This window comes from Prionailurus viverrinus, chromosome B1 (genome assembly GCF_022837055.1).
Source record: "Prionailurus viverrinus isolate Anna chromosome B1, UM_Priviv_1.0, whole genome shotgun sequence".
NCBI classification, from domain to species: Eukaryota; Metazoa; Chordata; class Mammalia; order Carnivora; family Felidae; genus Prionailurus; species Prionailurus viverrinus.
The window spans coordinates 150,932,890-150,950,844 of NC_062564.1; the positions used below are offsets into that span (position 1 = coordinate 150,932,890).

A 17,955-nucleotide genomic window follows, 5' to 3' on the forward strand; every position below is an offset into this window, starting at 1 on the left:
CAGAGCTGATCGTGTGCTGATAGCCAGGAGTTAACTTCCTTGTATTGTTTCCCCACAGGTTTCTTTTAGTTTTGGTTGTGATGGCATCTGTCTCTTCAGAGAATCTCGTGATTGCTACTGTTTTGGTCTAACTCTGGTTTCTAGTCCTCCAGATAATTTTCTGTCTATAGAAGTATTGAAACGCCTACAACGTGTGGACTTGCTGGTCTGCAGAAGCATATTATTTGTGGAGTGCTTGTTACTGGTAAAGTTTTCTGAAAGGCAGGTGTTAGTTAAAAAGTGCTTAAGGTATGAATGCCCAAGGGGGCGGGAACTAATTTTTTGTTTCCGTGTTATTGGACTCCCTTGGTATTCAGTATTCTGTATATCACACTTTGCTTATAGTTACTATATATTGTACAACCCATGTCGGCCCCTGCCCTAAACGTGTGTTTTCTACTTTATCTCTTTTTTTAAGAAAATCTTCACCAATGATATCCCGCTTATATAAAGTTATAAAGTAATGCTTGTTTGCATAAAGATGTGTAAAAAATACTGTAGAGCGTCCTTTTAATGTGAGCACATACATTGTTTATATTATATAGAATTAAACAGAAATAAAGCCATTCTCATTGTAGGAAGAGGAGGGGAATAAAATTTACCTAATGCCCACGGTTCCTTTTTTAAAAGAGTTTATTTTTTTAGAGCAGTCTTGGGTTCTTAGCAAAACTAAGAGGAAGGTACAGAGATTTTCCATATACCCCCTTACTCCCACACCTGCATAGCTACCCCTGTTGTTAGGATCCCCCACCAGAATGATGTATTTATTACAGTTGATGAACTGCATTCACCCATCATTATTGCCCGAAGTCCATAATTTATAGTAAGTCTGACTCTTGGTGTTGTACATTCTGTGTGTTTGGACAAAAGTCTAATGACAGGTAGCCATCCTTGTGGTATCATCGAGTGTTTTTACTACCCTACATATCCTCTGTGTTCTGCCTATTTCTCCCTCCCTCCCCACTGAACTCTGGTAACCACTGATCTTTTTACCATCTCCATAGTTTTGCTTTTTTCCAGAATGTCATATAGTTGAAATCATACATACATAGCCTTTTCAGATTGACTTGTTTCATTTAGAATGACACGTTTAAGATTTCTTCATGTCTTTTCATGGCTTGGTAGTTCATTTCTTTTTGGTGCTCAATGATATGCTATCGTCTGGATGTACCACGCTTTATCCATTTACCTAGTGAAGGACATCTTGTTGCTTTCAAGTTTTGGCAGTTATAAAATTGCTATAAACATCTGTGCAGATTGTTGTGTGGACATAAGTTTTCAACTCCTTTGGGTAAATAACAAGCAATATGATTGCTAAGTCATGGTGAGAGTCTGTTTACTTTTGTAAAAACCACCAAATCTGCCTTCCAAAATGACTGTACCATTTATATTAAAAAATAAATGAGAATTGGGGCACCCGGGTGGCTCGGTTAACCGCCTGACTTCAGCTCAGGTCATGATCTCACAGTCTGTGAGTTCAAGCCCCGCATCGGGCTCTGTGCTGACAGCTTGGAGCCTGGAGCCTGCTTCGGACATGTGTCTCCCTCTCTCTCTGCCTCTCCCCTGCTCATGCTATTTCTCTCTCGCTCTCAAAAATAAATAAACATTAAAAAAAATTAAAAAAAATAAATGAGAGTTTTCTGTTGTGCCATATCCTTACCAGCTTTTGGAATTGTCAGTGTTCCAGATTTTGGTCATTCTAATAGGTATAGTGGTATCTCATTGTGGCTTTTAATTTGCTTTTTCCTGATGATATGTGATGTGGAGCATCTTTTCATATGCTTTTTTGCCATCTGTACATCTTATCTGAGGTATAAGGTCTTTGACCCATTTAGTTTTTAATTGGGTTGTTTATTTTCTTATTGTTGAGTTTTAAACATTCTTTGCATATTTTGGATAATAGTCCTTTTCAGATGTACCTTTTGCAGATATTTTTTTCTAGCCTGTAGCTTGTCCGCTCATTCTCATTTTTGTTTGTTTGTTTGTTTGTTTGTTTTAAACCATATATTTTAGTTGGGTCAAATGGCAAGAATTCATTCTTTTTCATTGCTGAGTAGTATTCCATTGTGTATATATACTACATCTTCTTTATCCATTCATCAGTCAGTGGACATTTGGGCTCTTTCCATAATTTGGCTATTGTTGAAAACACTGCTATAAACATTGAGGTGCAGGTGCCCCTTCAAATCAGCACTCCTGCATCCTTTGGATAAATTTCTAGTAGTGCAATTTCTGGGTTGTAGGGTAGTTCTATTTTTAATATTTTGAGAAATCTCGTACTGTTTTCCAGAGTGGCTGTGCCAGTTTGCATTTCCACCAATGATGCAAAAGGGTTCCCGTTTCTCCACATCCTCGCCAACATCTGTTGTTTGCTGAGTAGTTAATTTTAGCCACTCTGACCGGTGTAAGGTGGTATCTAAATGTCGTTTTAATTTGTATTTCCCCGGTAATGAGTGGTGTTGAGCATCTTTTCATGTGTCTGTTAGCCATTTGGATGTCTTTGGAAAAGTGTCTATTCCTGTCTTCTGCCCATTTCTTCACTGGATTATTTGTTTTTTGGGTATTGAGTTTGGTGAATTCTTCATACATTTTGGATATGAATCCTTTATCAGATACACCATTTGCAAATATCTTTTCCCATTCCATTGTTTGCCTTTTAGTTTTGTTGATTGTTTCCTTTACTGTGCAGAAGCTTTTTATCTTGATGAGGTCTCAATGGTTCATTTTTGTTTTTATTTCCCTTGCCTTCAGAGACATGTCAAGTCAGATGTTGCTGCAGCCGAGGTCAAAGAGGTTGCTGCCTGTTTTCTCCTGTAGCATTTTGATGGTTTCCTTTTTCAGTAGTTTTTTCATCCAGTTTGAATTTATTTTTGTGTATGGTGTAAAGAAAGTGGTCCAGTTTCATTCTTCTGCATGTTGCTGTCCAGTTCTCCCAGCACCATTTGCTAAAAGAGACTTTTTCTCCATTAGGCAATCATGTTTTTAATTATTAAGAATTTTTCTTGGTCTTAATTTCGTTGTTTAGTGTTTATAGTATATCACTTTTGTTTTATGAGTCCAGTATTTCAAATCTCTCTTGAAGGTACTAATTGGATTTTTGTTTTTGTTTTTTTCAAGTTTTTTCTTTCTCTCTCTCTCTCTCTCTCTCTCTTTTTTTTTTTTTTTTTAAATAGAAGCCTAGTTGACACTCAGTGTTACATTAGTTTTAGGTGTACAACATAATAATTCAACAAGTGTGTATGTTGGGTTATGCTCTTCTTTCTCATTCTTTTTTTTTTTTTTTTAATTTTTTTTTTTTTCAACGCTTATTTATTTTTGGGACAGAGAGAGAGACAGAGCATGAATGGGGGAGGGGCAGAGAGAGAGGGAGACACAGAATCAGAAACAGGCTCCAGGCTCCGAGCCATCAGCCCAGAGCCTGACACGGGGCTCGAACTCACGGACCGCGAGATCGTGACCTGGCTGAAGTCGGACGCTTAACCGACTGCGCCACCCAGGCGCCCCTCTTCTTTCTCATTCTTGGTATCAGTTTTCTTTTGGCCCTTTTTCTTCTCCATTTTTAAAATTTATATCTTGATATTCGTGTTTTGTTTTAGAGACCTCTGAGTGTCTCCTGATCCACAGATGCTGGTGATATTTAAGACAGACAATAGAATACAGTTTTTTAAACTTGTGTTTATAGGGATAGGGGATGTGGGAGTCTGTTACTCTGTTCATTCCCTTTCTCACTCTTAGCCTCCTCATATTTTGAGTTTTGTAGTTCTGCATTGTTATGGTTTTCTCCTGGGCAGATCAGCTTTACTCCTCATCAAAGACTGGATCTTCTGAACTAACTTTTGTCTGCTACTGCTTTTATTCTGTTTTATCAATTAACATTTATGGAAATAAAATAACTTCATTTATTTTCCATCTTCTACAAATTTCTTAAATTTGTTAACAGATGGTCCTCTCTTCATTGTCTTTTTCATTGGTCTATGCCATTGTAGCCCTTAACTATTATTTTAGAGGAATCTTCCTGCAAGGAAAGGAGATAAGTAGATACTGCTTATCAACCAGCCTGAATTATTGGAAGCCCAGATAGTTGTGGTTTTGATGATGGGAAAGGTATGGGAGTAAGGGGAGGAAGATGGAATGATTTCCAGGGTGAACAAATTGGTATAAGCAAAGATTTTGAAACAGTAGGTATGAGGCAAGTTCTCCTTCACTTGATCCAGAAGAATTCCTCTTTATGGTACTATAATAGACAATAAGCAAAACTTGCTGAATTAACAAATGAAGAACTTAACTTTTCACCAGTTTGATGATTTACTTTTCTTTCAGGATCATCTCAAAAATGACTACAGAAGAAGATTTTGCCGACCGTCCAGGTGAGTTACATATTTTAAGGTCATTTTTATTTCCATTTTTAGGAAGTGATTTTTAAAAGAAGAAGGGAGAAATTACTTCTGTCTAACATGATTTCTGTGCCCACTGATTAAGTATAGTCATCTTAGTGATTTTATACTAACAGATAAATATTAACGCAAGCAGTGTAATGACTACTTAATGCAGTGAGAAAAAAAATTCACCTGATAAATTATGGATCAGGAAGAGGTAGTCTCAGTTCTAAGTGACAGCCATGGGGAAAGCAGTCTATAGAATGGATTGAATGGTAATATTACAAAGATAGAGCTCATTTGGTAGGGCTAAAAGAAAATGTGTGTATAGATTATAAAAAGACATAAAAAGGATCTTTGTGGTGTGGAACTGTTCAGTATCTTGACTGTGATGGTGATACCTGAACCTATAGATGTGATAAATGGCACAGAATTAAATAGGAACAGAAACACACAAATGAGTACAGTTGACCCTTGAACAACTCAGGGGTGAGGTTTGCTGACCCCTGCACAGTTGAAAATCCTCGTACAACTTTTGACTCCCCCAAAACTTGCTACTAAAAGCCTACTGTTGCCTAGAAGCCTTACCAATAACATAAAATAATACAGTAATACAATTAATAAACTAGAGAATAGAAAATGTTATTAAGAAAATCACAAGAGAAAATACTTTTACAGTACTGTATTTATTGATACATTTTATTAATATATCATCTCTCTCATTATCTACATCATCTGTCATTACCTACATCGATATAGTTATATGATACAAAACACTGTAGATGTTATACATATTACTAACACTAGACATCAAATATGAAAAAGTGATGTGGAAAAGCAATTCATATTTTCATATTTATAGGTATAACGTACTGATAATGAAAGCAATATGATTGCTTTATGGTAGCCTAGTGTAATTGATACGATTGTTTCGTGGTAGCCTAGTCTGTACACTAATGAATGAATCATTATAAAATTTTTATGGCATATGGTATTATAGTTACATTCATAATACAGTATTAGAAACATTGTTAAGTCTTTTTAAAAAAATACCTGTGATGACAGGCGTGCTGTATGGTAATGTACTTCTTTGAAAGGAAAGTTACAAGGCAGTAAGAAAATAAACAGATTATTAGTTTTATGTTAAATATCACTTACCCACTTCACTCAAGTTTTGCACATGATGTTCTACACACTGAATACTTAGACAATGATGATGATGACTTAAAAATGTCTCCTACCTTTCTTGCTGTACAGTTAACTAGATTTTCACATGAAGATAACATAACACAGTTTATTAATGGTACGGCATGCTGATTATTTACTGTTCATTAAGTGGAAGTGGACCATCATAAAGATCTTCATCCTCATCGTCTTCACACTGAGCAGGCTGAGAAGGAGGAGAAAGGGTTGAGGTGGTCTTGCTGTTTCAGGTGTGGCAGAGGTAGAAGAGGTGGAGGAGGTAAAAGGGGAGGCAGGCACATTCAGTGAACTTTTTGCAAATACATCATAATTTCTGTCTGACTTTGCTTTTTCATTTCTCTAAAAATGTTTTTATTTGGTACCAATCCTTCCACTGTTTAATTCGGTGCCTGTATGCCTGTAACTAAGGTCTATGCTATAAAAGAAGTCAAAAGCAGTCTTGAATAATGGGAACCCTCTGCCAGATTGTCTAATGTCAATTTGTTTTCTGTCAGTGCTTCTTGTATATCTTTTTCCCCATCATCTGGTACTGTTGTGAAAGTGCTCATCTCCATAAAGTCATCTTCTGTTAATTCCTCTGGTGTGATGTCTACTAGCTCTTGAATTTCTCTAAAATCTGTATCTTGAAACCCCCAAACTTTTTTGCCATATCCATAATCTCATTCATGATTTTATGTTTTTATTTTAATTTTTATTTATTTATTATTGTTTTGAGAGACAGAGAGAGAGCATGTGCACATGCTTGAGTGAGGGTGGGAGTGGAGAGGGAGAGAGAGAATCTTAAGCAGGCTCCCGCCCAGCATGGAGCCAAGGTGGGGCTCCATCTCAGACTGTGAGATCATTACCTGAGCCGAGGTCAGGAGTTGGATTTTTAACTGATTGAGCCATCCCAGTGCCCCATGTTCATGATTTTCTTGATTTGCTCTGTTGTAAATCCTGTGAAGTCATGTACAACATCTGCCTACAGTTTTTTCTAGTAGGAATTTATTGTTTCGGTCTTGATGGTGTTCACAGCCTTTTCTGTAACAGAGACGATATCTTCAATGCTTTAATCCTTCCAGACTTTCATAATGTTGTCTCTATTGGGTTCCTGTTCCATAGTGTTGACAGACTTTTCCCTAAAGTATCATGTGTAATGAGTCTTAAAGATCCTTTTGACCCCCGAATCTAGAGGTGTTATGTTGGGGCGGGTACACCATTTTCACTTCTGTGTTGAACTCTTGTGGTTCTGGGTGGCCAGTGGCATTGTCCAATATGAAAAGAACTTTAAAAGACAGTCTCTTACTGTCAGGGTACTCCCTGATTTCAGGGACAAAGCATTGATAGAACCAGTCCAGAAGAAGGGTTCTCATTGTCCAGCCTTCTTGTAGCATAACTAAAAATCTGGCAGCTGGTGTTTAACTTTCCCTTCAAAGCTAGGGATTAGCATCCTTATAGATAAGGTCAGTCCTGATTATAAACCTGACTGCATTTGCACAAAACAGTAGAGTTTAGCCTATCCTTTCCTGTCTTAAAATCATGGTGCTTGCTTCTCTTCCTTACTAATAAATGCCCTTTGTGGCATTTTTTTCTAGAATAGAACACTTTTGTCTGCATTAAAATCTGTTTAGGTAGATACCCTTTCTGAGGATCCTCAGTGATTTTCTTAATGGCATCTGGGAGCTCATCTGCTGCCTCTTTCTTGTTCAGCAAAAGTTGATTTCCTGTTATCTTGACATTTTTTAAGTCAGATCTCTTTCTAAATTATCAAACTATCCTTTGCTGGTATTAAATTCTCCAGCTTTAGATCTTTCATCTTCCTTTTGCTTTAAGTTGTCTTGTAATGACTTCACTTTTCTCAAACCATATTAGAATCATAATCATGCCTTCTTTATAGCAACTCCTGCATCCACATAAAAGCTGTATGTTCCATACAAGATCAAAAGGTACTTTGCAGAAAGTGCAAGGTTTTGTCCTGCTCTAGCCTACAAAGACAGCTTCATGAATTTCCCTTTCTTTTTTGGCAGTGGTCCTTATGCTGCATTTATTTATCTTGAAGTAGCAGGCAACCATAGCTGCAGACCTCAATCTATGGTATATATCAAGTAATTCAACTTTTTCTTATAGTGTCATGACATTTTTTTGTTTCTTGGGAACACCTCCAGCATCACTAGTGGTAGCCTTGTTGAGTCCCTGGTGTTACTCAAGATTTATGGTATTGCACTAAACTTGATGAAGAATGGGAGAAATATGAGAGATCACTTTTTACTGCAATACACAATTTACTGGAGAGATGAATTGTTCACTCAGAGATGATTAGTGTTATATGGGCATTTTAAAGGGATAGTCACCAACAAGGGAGCTCACCACAATAGCAACAAGATGGGGGCTCCTGGATGGCTCAGTCAGTTAAGCGTCCAACTCTTTATTTCAGCTCGGGTCATGATCTCGGGGTTCGTGGGATTGAGCCTGTGTTCGGCTCTGCGCTGACGACACGGAACCTGCTTGGAATTCTCTCTTTCCCTCTCTCTCTGCACCTTCCCCCGCTCACATTCACTTTCTCCCCTCCCTCAAAATAAATCAATAAAGTTAAAAAAAAAAAAATAGCAACAGGAGGTGGCTACAAAATTATTATAGTAGTGTTATAGCATGAAATATAATTAATTTTATGCAGTTATGATTTAATACTGTGTCTTTATATCTCTTGACTATAAATGGCACTGTGTACTGTGTATGTAAGTTTTGATTAATTTTAACTTTTAAGAATAGATTTGTGTGTATTTTATGGTAGTAGATGATAAAATAGACTAGTATCTACTAATATCTACATCTGTTTTATGCATTGATGACATTCTTAACTTTTTGTTAAGTATTTTTTATATTTCTAGGCTTTGTGGTTCGTCTGCAAGTTTTTTAATTGTTGAAGGTCTCCAAAAATTTTTCTAATATGTTTACTGAAAAAAATCTGTTTATGAGTGGACCCATGCAGTTCATAACAATTTTGTTCAAGGGTCAACTGTATATGTAGAACTGGAGAAACATAAATAAGATTAGTGGATTGTATTGGTATCAGCATCCTGGTTACGATTGTATAGTATAATTTTACAAAATGTTACCATTGGGGAAAACGGGATGAAGTGAACAAGGAATTTCCTTTATAATATTTCTTACAACTGCATGTGAAATTACAGTTAAAATTTTATACTGTTTCATAAGCTGCTAAGGGTAATGATACTGAATCAAAAGTGCATTTGAGAACTTGTAGGGAAGACTGTTACTTAGAGCTGTTAGGACTTGTGACTATAGAGTTTTTATTAAAGAAGTGTCTTAGTACTGATTGGATTTGTTCAAAAATGTTGATGTTCTTGTTTAGATATAAAAGTGGTCTAAGATGGCTTTAGATGTCACTATTCATTCAAGGAGTATAATTGTTATTATACATAATGACATACTGCTTCACATACTTTTCTGGGAACTCTTGGACTCAAGTACTTGTTTTGTCCTTACATAATAAAGCTGATATTTTTCCCATTAAGTAAAATAATACTTTATAATGAGATATGAAATTTTCAAAGTAGATGGTAACATAAATAGCAAGTGTCTTATGGAAATGATATGTGACATTTTCCCTTCATTCCTTCTTATTAGAGCACCTGACATTAATACGAAGCAAGGCCAAAACATACTGGAAATCTTACAAGATTGTTTTGAAGAAAAAAGTAAGGCTTCATTTCAAGATGGACTTGAGGGTTGGGTTGGATGAAAATTTGTGATACTCATTAATATTAAATTCAGCAAATGTGTTCTAGTATTTAAATAAATATATGTAAAATGTTTTTCCAGGAATTTTGAGTACACGTGCAATCCTTTACCTTCTGTTACACTAAGGATAATACTGTCAAAAATGAGCATAATTTGTCATTTCCTTTAGGTCACACTAGAGTTCTATGGTCTAGAAGTCCATAAATAATTATCTTATGCAAGAGAAAGTATTTCATGTAATGGGAATAAATGTGCAGAATTCTTAGGATCCCTAAGAGAGAATGTTTGGTGATTTGCAGTTCATTTTAAAGAAATGGTGAATTATTGCAAAAATTTTTCTAAGTGCTTGTCAGCATCAGAAGGTATTGAAGAAAAAAAGAGAATAGGCCAACCAAAGAAACAAACACAGAGAGTGGAAAAATATTTCTTCTATATAAGCTCTGAAAGAAGAGCTGGTTCATTATTTCTTCAGGAATCTTGTTTGTGTTTTTCAGTTCCTGATGTCTTCCAGGCACATTTGAATATTGAAGCGATGTTTATATGTAATTTAAACTAATTGTGTTTAAAGAGTCAGCAAACGTCTTCACATTTCATGTAGGGCTTCTTTTAATTATAACTCAAAGATTTTATACCATATGTCATTTAAACTTTTTTTTTTTTTGCTTTTTTTAAGGTCTTACCAATGATTTTAGCACAAATTCTACAACATCAGTGCTTTATTCAACACCTAAAATGGAAGACATTTGTATTCAGTCATCAAGCAAAGAGGTAAGTCAAAAAGGAGAGCTGATATAGCTTTAATAAGTGAAGCATTACACAATATAGTTACATCTATTTTAGTTGTTTGTAAGTCTTAGAAGGGAATCCTGTATTCCCATTGACTTTCTATAATTTGGAGGTGGTTTGTGAAAATTCTGACTTGACATTTCCTGTGTTTGAAATTGGAGGTCTGGGTTTAGAATTATAAAATTTTGGGGTGTCTGGGTGGCTCAGTCAGTTGAGCATCTAACTCTTGATTTCGGCTCAGGTCATGATCTCATGGTTTGTGGGTTTGAGCCCTGCATAGGGCTCGTTGGTGTGGAGCCTGCTTGGGCTCTCTCTCTCCCTCTCTCTTTGTGCTCCCTCTCTCGCAGAATGAATAAAAAAAAACAAAAACAAAACCAACCAAACAAAAAAAACCCTTGGGGAAAAAAAAAAAGAAATACCAAATTTTAACAAAATTATTTTTCACCTTTCCTAAAATAATAATTAAATTAGGTTTTTAGGAAAGTAGGCAATGACTTAAGTTCCTAATCCAGATTCGAAAATTTGGTTGTTTTCTGAATATTGAGGTTAATCTATTGCTGTATAAGGGAACCAGTCTTTTTTTTTTTTTTTAATGTTTATTTATTTTTGAGAGAGAGAGTGTGAACTGGGGAGGGGCAGAGAAAGAGGGGCAGAGGATCCAAAGAGGGCTGTGCACTAACAGCAGTGAGCTCAATGTGGGGCTCAAACTCATGCACCACAAGATCATGACCTGAGCTAAAGTCACATGCTCAACTGACTGAACCACCTGGGTGCCCTAGGAATCAATCTTTTATAGATCATATCTTAAGAGGATAGGTTGACTTAACTCTACAAAATAGCCAACTTTCAAATAGAGTTTGTGAAGCTAATGAATAAAGACAAGTTATTCAAAAGCACAATACTAATTGGAGAGAAAAATTATGTAGTGCTAGAAATAGCTTTACTAGAAATTTGTATAAACATCTAATTATACAGTTGACCCTTGAACAATGCAGAGGTTAGGGTTGCTGACCCACTTGTGTTAGTTGAAAATCCACTTAAAACTTTTGACTCCCCAAATATTTAATTACTAATAGCCTACTGTTAACCAGAAGCCTTACTGATAATGTAAACAATTGATTAACATGTATTTTGTATGTTATGTGTATTATATACTGTATTCTTAAAGTAAGCTAGAGAAAAGAAAATGTTAAGACATTTATAAGGAAGAGAAAATACATTTATGTTATTATGCTATATTTATTGCAAACAAATGTGAGTAAGTGGACCTGCACAGTTCAAACCCTTGTTCTGTGGTGAACTATATATAGCCTTTTGGTTCCAAGGAATGTAGACAGATCCATTTCTTTCAGAATTGAGAGGCCTTCTTTAATGTGGTAAATTATACTGATTTTTGGAAGTTAAATCAACTTGTTAAGTTTTCTGGGATAAATTTGACTTGGTCATAATGTATTAACCTTTTTTGATTTGGTTTGCTAGTATTTGAGGCATTTGCATCTATGTTCATGAACAGTATTGTCTTTTTCTTTTCTCAAAACATTCTTGGAGGGCTTTGGTTTCAGGGTTATGCTAGAGGTTTCATTTGTAGGTAGGATGTGACAAATTGCAATAGGCCACATTCCTGTTGCAACAACTAGTTAAAAAGAATGAAATGCAAACAAATCATATTTTTAGAGACATGGGAGCTGTGGAAAGAACAAAATCTAGATAAAATTCCAAAGAGAGAAGAATCTTGAGAAGATGAGTTGATGATTATTAGTCATTTTTTTCCCTGAGAGTATTAACTAATTTGGGGCAAAAGCTGAGGGTTTTAAGCTGGTCCATACAGAGTGTCTACCATGGGGAAGCACAGCTTTTTTCAGGTTCCTCTAACCCTTCTTATTAAGATTTCTTGTTTGTAGTTTCTGTTTCCTGCAAGTACCTTTTTGCTTACCTTCGTTATTTCCTTTTATTTTAGAGCCTTTTGTCAGATGTCCAGTGAATCTTAGTGGTCTCCTTATATTTAAGAGTGGAAACTAAAATGGTGATTGCAAATTCTAGTTGTACAATAAAATTTGTACCTTGGTAGATTTTACTGTGGTATGATCTGTCTGAGCCATGTCATTGTAGATGTCCAGGTGTTAATATCTATAGGTTTTGTTTTTTTTTTTAACTTGGTTTGGTAGGTTTTTCTAACAAATCTCTTCTGCTTGGGAGCTTGATTCCATTGACAAATGGTCTCAACCAGGTGTAGCAGAGGGAAGGCACAATTTGAATGCTTCTGCCTAAAATCTCTATTTTTACTGTATTACTGTTACCTTCATCTGTGTCTGAGTCTATAGTCTCTCTGATTCTGAAACTCAAGAGTAAACATCTACTATGCCAGAGTTGGGAGAGGAGAGGCTCTGCAACTCTTGACTACTTCGTATACATACTTTTAACAACTTTACTGTTCGTAGGCCCAACTTGGAGCCTCTCTTAGAGTGGCCTTGCACCTCTAATAAATGATCTTATGGGTTAAACATAAATGTGTTTCCTTCTGCACTTTCTCCACTTTCTGGACTGATTAGTTGCTGCTGATTTGCTTTCTAGCTTAAAGTTTGTTGAAATCTCCCATCTACTCCCTTTTCTTTTCTCTTCATACTTCTGGATTTATACATTTTATTTATTTTTTATTTTCTTAAAGAAATATATATATATATTTTAAATGTTTATTTTAGAGAGAGAGAGTGAGCGAGTAGGGGAGGAGCAGAGAGAGGGAGACAGAATCCTAAGCAGGCTCTATGCTGTCAGTGCAAAGCCCAATGCGGGGGCTCAAACTCATGAGTCATGCATGAGATCATGACCTGAGCTGAAACCAAGAGTTAGACCCTTAACCGACTGAGCCACCCAGGTGCCCTGGGTTTATACAGTTTAAAAAATCCTAATGAGGTTTCAAGAGGAACAGAGACTAGTGAGAGCTTGCTTGTCTTTCTTTATGTAATTGAGTTCTATAATGTATTCACTGAACAGTGCAGGACCTTCTTTACTTATATATCCCCCTATTGGTAGAGTTTTAGGTTGTTTCCATGTATTCATTATTACAGCAGTGTACACCTTTGTTCATGCCTCCTTGTGCACATGTTGTAAATTGAATTTCTCTAGGACATGCATATTTCAAATGAAATTATTAAATATTGTCTATTTTTTCTGAAAAATGTTTACAAGTTTTGTTTCCTACATGCAGTTTATGAATGAGATTTCCCTTTTCTATATTTTTAAAATTTATGATTTGATATATTTCAAATGTACAAAAGAATATATGTATATAAGGTATTAAAAATAATATAAATGAACACTTATGTACTTATCCTTAGTGTAAGACGTATCAATCAATACTTTTGCAGCATCAATGTTTCCCTTTCTAATCCTGTTCTTCTCCCTCTCCTCCCTGCACAAAGGTAACCACTATCTTGAATTTTATGTTCATCATTCCCATCCTTTATTTTATAGTCAGACTTTTATGCTTCCCACTGGGTCTGCAGAAAGTGCACTTGTTCTTTCTAGCAGTGAAGTGCATATAGTCTTTCTGCCCAGGGAAGCCTTCTGAGGCTTAACCCGTTTTTATTGGGGGCTGATTATATTAGGTACCCTCTGCCAACCAACATCCTATACTTCCTGAAGGAAAAACACAGGTGTTCATTATAAATCACATTTTTATACAGTCTAGGCAGGCTGGCATGGTAGGCACAACCTAATCAGCTGGTAATAGAGGAAATATTCTGAAAGCCAAATTCCCAGCTGCCAGTCAAGGGCCAGCCTTGTAAGCAAGTTCTTTAAATGATCAGGTGTCCTATGTTAACTCCTCTAGTGAGTGAATCTCTAAAATATAGTATATATATATATATATATATATATATATATATATGCATGTGTGTGTATATATATGTATATATGCATATGTGTATATACATATATATGTGTGTGTATGTATATGTATATGTGTGTGTGTGTGTGTGTGTATATAGTTTAACATGCCTCTACTTTGAACTTTGTAAATGGACTTATAACCTACTTCTGTGGTTTGTTTTTTTTTTTTGTTAACAATTATTTATTCCTGATGCTATAATTTATGAATTTCACTGTTGAATGTGTGATATTATATTATAGGTCTATATCATAATTTATCCAGTTTACTGTCAAGATAGGTTTTTGCTGTTCAGAGCAGCATTGTTTCTATGTTAAGATTTATGAAATTTCAACTTTATTAGATAATGCCAAATTGCCAGCTGTTTTATTATTTTCCAATACTTTTTTTTTTCCAATTTAAAAACAAATGTATTCAATCAGAATTGCTAATACAATGGAGTAGATCTAATGTTGTATATCTTTTAGGCTCAGTGCCAGAAATCACATCCAAAGTCAGTTCCAGTTTCTTCAAGGAAGAAAGAAGCCTCTAGGCAGTTCACTGTAGAACCAAGGGAAGTTGTCAACAGATCAGGTTGGTGGCATTCCCATGGGTGTTATTTGCTTAGACATATTTAAAAGGAAATGCTGAAGGTGTTACCTGTATTGGCTTGAGTGACGGGGTCATGGATTAGCCCAGGCAGAATGGTCAGTGTTTTTGTTTTTGTTTTTTTAAACATGAATGATAAGCTTCTTTTGATTATTTATTTCTTTATTTTAGTGATAGGAACATTGATTACTATGATCTGGTAAGAGACATTAAGAATTATTACAGGGACTATAGCTTTAAGAATTTTCAAATAGATTTCTTTTTTTTTTTTCCTGAAAAATTAATATTATCTCACACAGTTTCTGTGGGTCAAAATTGAGAAGCAGCTTAGTTAGATGATTCTAGGTTGAAATCTCTCATTAGGTGGCAGTCAAGATGTTGGCCATGGTTGCAGTCATCAAAAGGCTTGACAGGGGCTATGGGTATGTTTCTAAGATGACTCACTCATGGGCAGGAAGCCTTAATTCCTTCTCACATGACCCTTCCCATCGGCTTTTGAGCATCCTTTTTTTTTTTTTTTAAAGGGATTATAATTGACATATAACATATTAGCTTCAGGTACCCAACATGATTCAATATTTGTACATACATGGTCAGTGTTCTTTGTCTCTATTCTCCTTTTGTTCATTTTTCTTAATTATTTGTATGTGCTGCAACTTTTTAAAAAGTTTACTTTATTAATGCTTTTCAAATTAGAAGAGTCCTTCTTTTGAGGTAAGCCTCAAAGATTAAAAAAGTGCTACTGATTGTTACTGCCATCATCCTGCTGAGGTAACTTTGGAATGAAAACCTATGTAAATGTGTGTGTGTGCTTGCATGTGTGAGTGCATGTGCATGCATGCTTTCAGAAGAGGCTTTACGATTTTCTTTTACACCAGTTTTCTTTTACAGTATAGGCAAGTACCTTTTACCTGATCATTTACTGTTTTATTCTTTTTGCCATTTAGATAGTATTACGTGATCTCATTGTCACTTAGTGTCTATGTCTGTCATCACCACTGAATTTGAGCACTGTTTTTATATATTTACTGGCTATTTGAATTTCCTTTTATCTGAGTTGTCTATTCATATCCTTTGCCTATTAGTTTTTTCTTGTTTATGAGAGGTCTTTGAATTGAGTCTCTCTGCTCTGTTTATCCGTAATTTGTGTGACAGATATTTTTCCAAATGGTCCCTCGGCAGTTAAATATTTTGTTTATAGTATCTTTAACCATATGATGAGTATGATTTTTGGAAAATGTTTATTTTTAAGAGAGAGAGAGAACATGTGAGCAGGGAAAGGGGCAGAGAGAGAGGGAGACAGAGGATTTGAAGCAGGCTTTGTGCTGTCAGCTTAGAGCCTGATGCAGGGCTCAAACTCATGAACCATGAGATCATGACCTGAGCTGAAGGCCCACACTTAACTGACTGAGCCACCCAGGTGCCCTGATGAGTACGATTTTTTATTTTAATTGTCAAATGTGTGATTTTTATAGCTTTTCTTGTTGTGGTATATGTAGTATCCTAGCTTTCATCTTAAGTTTTTATTTAAATTCCAATTAGCATACAGTGTAATACTAGTTTCAGGCGTACAATATAGTGATTCAATACTTCCATACAACACCAGGTGCTCATCACAAGTGCACTTTTTTTTTTTTTAATTTTTTTTTTTATTGTTTTATTTATTTTTAAGGCAGAGAGAGACAGAGCATGAGCAGGGGAGGGGCAAACAGAGAGCAAGACACAGAATCGGAAGCAGGCTCCAGGCTCTGAGCTGTCAGCACAGAGCCTGACGCGGGGCTCGAACTCACAGACCGTGAGATCATGACCTGAGCCAAAGTTGGACGCTTAACTGACTGAGCCACCCACGCACCCCGCAAGTGCATTCCTTAACCCCCATCACCTCTTTCACCCATTCCCCCACCCACCACCTCCCTTCTGGAAACCTTGCTTTGTTGTTTATAGTTAAGAGTCTGCTGGGGCGCCTGGGTGTCTCAGTTGGTTACGCATCCAACTTTGGCTCAGGTCACAATCTCACGATTCTTGAGTTTGGGCCTTGTGTGGGGTTCTGCGCTGACAGTGTGGAGCCTGCTTGGATTCTCTGTCTCCCTGTCTCTCTCTGCCCCTCCTTCACACACACACTGTCTCTAAAATAAATAAATAAACATTAAAAAAAGTCTGTTTCTTGGTTTTTCCTCCCCCACCCCATTTCATTTGTTTCTTAAATTTCACATATGAGTGAAATCATATGGTATTTGTCTTTCTCTGACTGATTTGTTTCACTTAGCATTATACCATCTAGATCTATACATTACCACATTTTGTTTTATTCATTTATCCATTGGTGGACATTTGGGTGGTTTCTGCTTCTTGTCTGTTTTGAATAATGCTGCTGTGAATGTAAGTGTACAAATATCTCTTGTAGTATCTGCTTTCAGTTCTTTTGGATACATACCCAACAAAGGAATTATTGAGTCATACAGCAATAATATTTTTACTTTTTTGAGGAGCCACTAAACTTTTCTGTAGTGGCCGTATCATTTTACATTCCTACCAGCAGTGCATAAGGGTTCCGATTTCTCTACATCTTCACCAACACATGTTATTTTCTGTGCGTGTGTGTGTGTTTTGTACTAGTAGCCATCCTAATGGTGTGAAGTAGTATCTCATTGTGATTTTGACTTGTTCATCATTGTCGCTAGGGAATTTTAAATTAAAATAATAATTAGATACCACTACATACCTATAAGAATAGCTAAAATCTAAAAAAAAAACTGTTTTTTTTTTTTTGTAACTCATTTCTTTGAGAGTTTTGGTCTTTTGTTCAGGAGAATTTATAACTAATTGTTAAGACTTTTTTATGATGGATGCTTTAAAATTCTTATTAAATAGTTCCAGCATTTGATTCATCTTGTCCATATGTGTCCACTGATGATATTTTTCTTATTCAGGTTATGTTTTTCTGGGTTTTGTATAATGAGTCATTTTGATTATATTCTTGACATTTTGGTTATTATTTTAATAGACTCTTGATTGTATTTAAATCATTTCTTATATAGCACATAGTTGCCTTGTTTTGGTTTATTGTTTTGGTTTATTGCCTTTATTCTTGCCTACTTTTGGGGGTTTTATTTCTAGTGACAATTAAGTGTTAGAGTCCTAAGCAGTGGTGTTTTGGTCTGTTTGATTTTCTGATGCTGCTGAGATTCCAGGTCAGTTCTTGCTGGTGCTGTGTCAAGTGAATGGAAGGTGCTTTCCTTGGTACCCCATGTCCTCATTCACTCAAGTGGGGGCTGGGGTCAGAAGCTGTTGGGATTGGATCTCCTTAAATTTGAGACAGGTGGAAGACAGGATGGG

The 17,955-nt window shown here is 35.9% G+C and overlaps 1 protein-coding gene across 3 annotated transcripts in view; it reads left to right on the forward strand.

The window, feature by feature from the left end:
* CENPC (centromere protein C) overlaps nt 1-17,955 on the forward strand; it is an 81,155-nt gene that overhangs the window by 377 nt on the left and 62,823 nt on the right. For all 3 annotated transcript variants that reach the window (XR_007151458.1, XM_047855126.1, XM_047855127.1), the window contains exons 2-5: nt 4,360-4,406; nt 9,246-9,316; nt 10,033-10,127; nt 14,499-14,604. Coding sequence is in view for 2 of the 3 variants with exons in the window: in XM_047855126.1 (XP_047711082.1) it covers nt 4,360-4,406; nt 9,246-9,316; nt 10,033-10,127; nt 14,499-14,604 (319 nt within the window). In the remaining variant the exon portion in view is untranslated. The remainder of the gene's footprint in view (nt 1-4,359; nt 4,407-9,245; nt 9,317-10,032; nt 10,128-14,498; nt 14,605-17,955) is intronic.